General features: G+C 34.4%; 1 protein-coding gene across 1 annotated transcript in view; it reads left to right on the top strand.

The window, feature by feature from the left end:
- The window catches only part of LRP1B (low density lipoprotein receptor-related protein 1B), a 1,806,191-nt gene that overhangs the window by 917,452 nt on the left and 881,250 nt on the right, over positions 1-7,489 (top strand). The window contains exon 15 of the mRNA XM_010853706.1: positions 3,205-3,345. Coding sequence (XP_010852008.1) covers positions 3,205-3,345 — 141 coding nt within the window. The remainder of the gene's footprint in view (positions 1-3,204; positions 3,346-7,489) is intronic.

Genomic DNA, 7,489 nt, shown 5'->3' with positions numbered 1-7,489 from the left:
AGGGATTTTTGCATCTATGTTCATCAGTGATATTGGCCTGTAGTTTTCTTTTTTTGTGGCATCTTTGTCAGGTTTTGGTATTAGGGTGATGGTGGCCTCGTAGAATGAGTTTGGAAGTTTACCTTCCTCTGCAATTTTTTGGAAGAGTTTGAGCAGGATAGGTGTCAGCTCTTCTCTAAATTTTTGGTAGAATTCAGCTGTGAAGCCATCTGGACCGGGGCTTTTGTTTGCTGGAAGATTTTTGATTACAGTTTCAATTTCCATGCTTGTGATGGGTCTGTTAAGATTTTCTATTTCTTCCTGGTCGAGTTTTGGAAAGTTGTACTTTTCTAAGAATTTGTCCATTTCTTCCACGTTGTCCATTTTATTGGCATATAATTGTTGATAGTAGTCTCTTATGATCCTTTGTATTTCTGTGTTGTCTGTTGTGATCTCTCCATTTTCGTTTCTAATTTTGTTGATTTGATTTTTCTCCCTTTGTTTCTTGATGAGTCTGGCTAATGGTTTGTCAATTTTATTTATCCTTTCAAAGAACCAGCTTTTGGTTTTGTTGATTTTTGCTATGGTCTCTTTTGTTTCTTTTGCATTTATTTCTGCTCTGATTTTTAAGATTTCTTTCCTTCTACTAAGCCTGGGGTTCTTCATTTCTTCCTTTTCTAGTTGCTTTAGGTGTAGAGTTAGGTTATTTATTGGACTTTTTTCTTGTTTCTTGAGGTGTGCCTGTATTGCTATGAACTTTCCCCTTAGGACTGCTTTTACCGTGTCCCACAGGTTTTGGGTTGTTGTGTTTTCATTTTCATTCGTTTCTATGCAAATTTTGATTTCTTTTTTGATTTCTTCTGTGATTTGTTGGTTATTCAGCAGCGTGTTGTTCAGCCTCCATATGTTGGAATTTTTAATAGTTTTTCTCCTGTAATTGAGATCTAATCTTACTGCATTGTGGTCAGAAAAAATGCTTGGGATGAATTCTATTTTTTTGAATTTACCAAGGCTAGCTTTATGGCCCAGGATGTGATCTATCCTGGAGAAGGTTCCATGTGCGCTTGAGAAAAAGGTGAAATTCATTGTTTTGGGATGAAATGTCCTATAGGTATCAATTAGGTCTAACTGGTCTATAACTCAAGTAGGGAAGAAAACTGATTACATCTCCAATCAGGTTTTTGGTCCTATAGGGGAAAAACATTAATTCTGAGAGACTATTGACTATTAGGCTTAATAATTATAAAATAGAAATTAATCAAGGTACTAGTTCCAGTTCTAAGTTGGACTTATGTAGAGTCAAAAGAAGGAACTATACCACCCTCAAAGATCTTAAGATCTAACCAAGCAGACAAAGTTCAAAATAAGAGGAATTTGCATGTTGTCAGTGATCCGTTCTAGAGATTCTGAGAGAAAAGCTAAATCCTAGAGATGGTCAGATACATCCCACAGTATACCTCCATTTTGTCATGATTCCCATCCTCATTCCTAGTTGCTACTATAAAAGTTACCCTGGGATTGAGTAAGGGACCCAGTGACCTGCCATTTTTGTTTTTATTTATTGTCATTTCCTTGAGATGTGTTCTCTTTTTTTCTTGCTCTCTTTATACATACATATATATGTGTGTGTATATATGTGTGTGTGTGTGGTCATGCCTGGTGGCTCAGTCTCCAGTATTCTTGCCTGGAAAATCCCATGGACAGAGGAGCCTAGTGGGATACAGTCCATGGGGTTGCAAAAGAATTGGACACACACAAAACAACTACACACACACACACACACACACACATAATATACACACATGCATACATATGCATGCATATATATACATTTATATGAATATGTACCTATATATTCTTTTAAAAATTGTTACTTTCAAGTGACTTTATGCAATGGCAGCATTAAAGAAATTGCTTCTTCTGCATTTTGTTATTGAGAAAGATTAAACAAGGAGGAAAAATTACTGTTAGGTCCTATATACAAAGTCTGCTTTTGTGAGAGGGAACAGAAAATACACGATTATCTTTGATCTCATTGAATGTTTCACTCACCACACTGACTGTATGTTTCACCCTTAAGACCTTAATATTTTTAAAAAGACCTTAAATGAGAATCTGGATTATATGGGACAGTTTTCCGTTCTCTACCCCGTGCACCCACATGCCTTGTGTCTTGTTGCCTCACTCTCTGAAGCAGATTCTTTGCAGCTGTGGTTCAGTGCTGTGTTTCCTCTTTCATTCTCTGCCTCAGGGAAAATACAAGGGTTAAAGGGTTAAAAGAGTGTTCTGGAAATGCCACATATGTTTTCTTAATACCCCTTATTATTGAAGTCCACATAGGTTTTGTGACAGTTCATCAATGTGAACCAGCTACCCCAAATAAAATTTAAAGCCATTAGATCTAGAATGGAAAAACTGGCTTCTGTTTCTTCTAGTAATAAGCCACTTTTTTATGTAATTCAGTGTCTTTTTCAGTCAGTGAAATACAGATCATTTACTTTAGCTGTCATCACATTCCCTTCAGTTTTAAGATTCTATTGAATCCACTCAGAGAAGTGGGCTACTACAGTAGCCCTTTCAATATGTGAATAAATCCCAATTAATGGAATTTCTGACATTTGATTAGAGAATATGGAATATATGATAAAAACACTCCAAAGAATCTGGATGTATAATGAGATTGTTTTGGTTAACTTAAAATTTTCATAAATATTTAACCAGATCTGTTTTTTTTTACACTTTCAGGCCAGTGATATAAACATAACCATCAATGCTGTGTGCTATTCCCTTGTCTTTTCACTTTAATTAGTTTTTGATGTATTTATGTGTGAAAAGTGAAAGTGTTAGTAGCTCAGTCATGTATGACTCTAAAGGTTGAGGTAATAAAATTCTTTGCCATGCCTTCAGTTAAGCTTCTGAATGAAAGTTCTTTAAAAAGTAAAACTACAAACAGCAAAAATATAAGATAATATTTTATCATTGTTGTTATTATTATTTTGGTGATATTTGCTTAAAATGAATCTCCACAATTCTTGTGGAATAATTATTGTTGGAAAAACTTAAAATTTTCTCATTTCCAGCTATGGTTGCCTCTACAATGCTTTCATTATTTTCTGTGAAATGCAATGAAATCAATATGTTATTATTACACAAAATTATCTTTTAATGCATTGAATATATCCAGTATTGTTTATATACCTTGTTTGTTTGTTTTTTAAACCCTAGTTAATCCTGGAGAAGTATTGCCTCAGATATGTAAAGCTGGAGAATTTCGCTGCAGAAACAGACACTGTATCCAAGCTCGGTGGAAATGTGATGGTGATGATGACTGTCTGGATGGAAGTGATGAAGATTCACTCAGTTGCTGTAGGTTCTCCTACAAGTTATATTAATACGTGCTGAGTTTTTGAGTGTGTGAACTATTAAAGCAGTCTGGGGGAGAATATCTAAAATTATCATTAATGCAAATTGAACTGTTTTTTTTTTTCCCAGTCATTGTTTTGTATAGACGTTAGACCTAGATGACCTTCTTTGTATACCTTTAAAGTACAATTTTTCTCATCCTTCCACATCTTTAAATATTACCATTTTGGTTGCTTCAGAAATTCTTTTCTTTCCTGTTTTGTGCCATCAGCACCACCATACCATCGTTAGAAATTTGCTCCAGGATACCCCTTCAGATCTCTGAATTTAAAGATGTGAAAAATCAATTTAAACTCCTCCAAGGCAGAATTACTCATAAAGAAGGTCACGGTCCACTCCATTGCTCCTTGGCAACAGAGACTTGGAAATGGTCCAAGGAAACAGACATGTGTTTGGAACATGTTATTACCTAACTTCATTGGCTCAGTTCATAGTAGGAGACACATATGGGACACTCAGATTATTAAGGAAGTTAAATGTTTGATTTCTCCCCTTGCCTTCTGTTTAGCTCTTCTTCATTTGTGGCAATAGGAATAGTTTCATGTTTCTCATAGGGATCAGGGAATGACCCACACATGAAGAAGAAAACAATTTGAGAAGCAGATTAACTAAACTTTTGAAAATATATTTGATTCGAATCATTACCTTAGTGTTGTTGAAAGATATAAAATATTTCATATGGAGAGAGGTATATGTTGGACATATTTATCTTTAGTCTTTTCATTTGACTTAGATACATTATTTTTAAAAAGAAAATGATTATTTTTCAATTAATGACTTTTAAGTTAAAGAGGCTGAACTGATTTAGAGTTTTTTGGCGATCCTCCATTTTCCTTTTTTTTAAAAATATCAAGAATATAAAGATGAAGTTTTAAAGATTCTTTGTTAAGAATGAGCAAAATTGGTCTGAGCACCTGTAATATGAATTTGGGCACAAATTCTTAACATATGGACTTTAAAAATTATTTTCAAAGTTTATAAAATATATAATAAAATAAATTTAATTAATATATAAGTATAACATTACTTTCTCTTCATTTTCAAATATTCAACATTATGTACTTATTTTCAATCATATTAATATTAATATTTATACTCTAAATTGTGCTGCAAATAAAATGTTAAATATTAAATTGATACAACCAGCCAAAAATTTTGAAGTGGGAGGAGAATTTCATCTAAAGATAAAGGGTGTTTTCTTCCTCTTCTTTTTAACACAAACAATATGTTATTTATTGATTAGATTGTCTCATTCTTCATGACTCTAATGTTTATTCATGGTTGCAATGAATGCTCCCTATGTATCAACTCCCTGCATAGTCACAGTGCCTGTGCAGAGCAGAGGTGTTTCATTACAGTATTTAGGAATTAATCCTATAGGTTCATGTTCTGCATGATTGTTTTTTTCACCAACTCACAAGCTAATTTCCTCCAAGAGTATAAGGGACGTTACATTTGCACTGTTAATTGTAGTATTAAAATTCCTAGTCTGTATTGTTCATTATTTTTAGCACTTATTTATCCCCTCATCCAAGCCTACACCATGGGCTTTTCCTGGCATCTTCTATTTTATGTATAGTTGGTGGTGGTTTAGTCTCTAAGTCGTGTCCAACTCTTGTGACCCCATGGACTGTAGCCTGCTGGGCTCTTCTGTCCATGGGATTCTCCAGGCAAGAATACTGGAGTGGGTTGCCATTTCCTTCTCCAATTTTATGTATAGTCCATATTCAATTCTAGTCTTTCACTAGTCTTCCCTTAACTAAAGCCCACTTTCCATACTTCTTCCAGATTAATAGCAATGTAATCTTGTTACTTCAATAACTGGATAATAAGAAAGTTAAATTCTAAAATCCATTAACTCTCATATAAAGTACTTCATGTTATGTCATTTTTGGCTTTAAATGTCTATCATGTTTCTACTTACCCTCTTTGTCTTTATCAAGTGGAACTACTTATAAATCTCTAAAACTTTTCTTTTCCTTCTCTTTTTGTCTTCAGTGACATTGCATTCTCTGTTCCCAGTTATGAATTTCACCACAGTTTACCACTATCTCCACAGGGAAGTCTTTTTTGTTTACTAGCCATCTCTTTTCTCAATACCGCCCACTTGAGTTAAACATCTCTTGGATATTCTTTTATTATGGTAGTTGCAAAACCATATTGCAACTTCATGCTTATTTATTTGATGCATCTATAAATGAATATGAGGGGACACATTAATTTGTAGCATCTTTGTAGTCTCAGTGTCTAGCACAGTAGCTAGCACATGGATGAATGAATGACTGAGTCAGAGGGGCAAAGTAAAATTAAACATCTCTGGTCACCTTCCAGCAACATGGTGTCTTCTTTAAACATTGCAATGATTCTGCTGTTGCTAAGTTGCTTCAGTGGTGTCCGACTCTGTGCGACCCCATACACGGCAGCCCATCAGGCTCTCCCATCCCTGGGATTCTCCAGGCAAGAACACTGGAGTGGGTTGCCATTTCCTTCTCCATTGCATGAAAGTGAAAAGTGAAAGTGAAGTCGCTCAGTCATGTCTGACTCTCAGCGACCCCATGGACTGCAGCCTACCAGGCTCCTCCATCCATGGGATTTTCCAGGCAAGAGTACTGGAGTAGGGTGCCATTGCCTTCTCCAGCAATGATTCTAAGCAGCATTATATTCTTGGGATCCCGTAGTTAATATACCAGCACTGCATAATTAATTTCAGGAGTTTATTTTAGATTGCAAGTACTCATAAGCTTCAACCTTGAATTCTGTTATCATTTTAGTTCTCAACTCCAAATCACAAGACAATGATTGTATTTGGTCCTCCTTTTTAACCTTGCATTTATAACATTGTGAAAATAGCAAAGGTTTCTGATCAAGCTTCTGTAAAGTGCTTATGCATAATGTTAGTACTTGAAAATGTTGACCCTCTAATATATTGGATGACTTTTATCCTCCTGAGCAGCTATTCTTGTTAAAGTCCCTAAAGTGAATAGAAAATGTTAATCACACGTAAATACCAGAAAACATAAGGCCTTTTCCTCACATTTATTTACTATGCACAAAAGAGAACTTCTGAAAAGTGATAAAAACTGCTTCATCACTATGACTACTTTAAATAAATAGTGTTTTGTAGAAACTGACTAGAAAGGAATACATTTGCTATGCAACAGCATGATAAATTGGCTATTTTTTCAAATTCTAAATAGAACTAATACCAACATGTATTTTTATCATACAGAAGTGCAACTACTGGGCACAAGGAAAATTACTTCAGAAAGAATGTAGAAATTATAAAACGGATACTGAAGAGCATGTCAAATCAGTTAGGAATTTAGACTCCAGAATGCAGGGGAAAAGATCACAGGAGGTAAACCTTAAATGGCCTCCTGCTGTGCTTAGATACTAGAGGTTTAATCCTTAGCTGTGGTCAGCTTCCCTTAGAGGGTGGATCATGTCAGCTGTGGTCAGCTTCCCTTAGAGGGTAGATCATGTCCTCGGTATATTTTGCGGCTTCACGTTTATTTGTTTGTATTAGGGGAAAAGACTCATGATGATTATTTTCATTATTAAAATTACTCAGAATCTCCTATTTAGCACCAACTCCAGGTCACAAGTAATGCATTTTTCTCTAGAATTTTCCTTCTAGCCCCAGGAAACATTAAGCAAAACATAACACAATCAAGCTTATTTAATGTTTCAAGAAGTACTTGTGTAGATGTATGGTTTTAAAAAAAAGTATTTTTGATATATGATTAAGTTATTTGATACCTACTTGTTATGTTCCACATTAACATTTGAGGTTAACTTTATGTTTTTGGTAAAAAATCTGAAGCTAAATCACCTATTGTGATTAGGGATGAGAAAAGAGATAGTGATATAGTTGGTTTTTCTGAAGACTTGAAAAATGAATGTATTTCCTTGTATATGAACTTGAATTCCTTGATATTTTCTATACTACATTTTAACACAGCCTAGTGTATTATTATTTGGTATAAAATATGAGACATTGAATGACAGAAGATATAGATCAATTGTACTATAATATAATTACCATAAATTTTCCATATCTTTCCCTTAAAATAATTATAATTTTATC

Source organism: Bison bison, unplaced genomic scaffold (assembly GCF_000754665.1).
Source record: "Bison bison bison isolate TAMUID 2011002044 unplaced genomic scaffold, Bison_UMD1.0 scf7180017864330, whole genome shotgun sequence".
NCBI classification, from domain to species: Eukaryota; Metazoa; Chordata; class Mammalia; order Artiodactyla; family Bovidae; genus Bison; species Bison bison.
The sequence above is the reverse complement of the archived record's forward strand: the minus strand, read 5'-3'. Positions and strand labels throughout refer to the sequence as shown.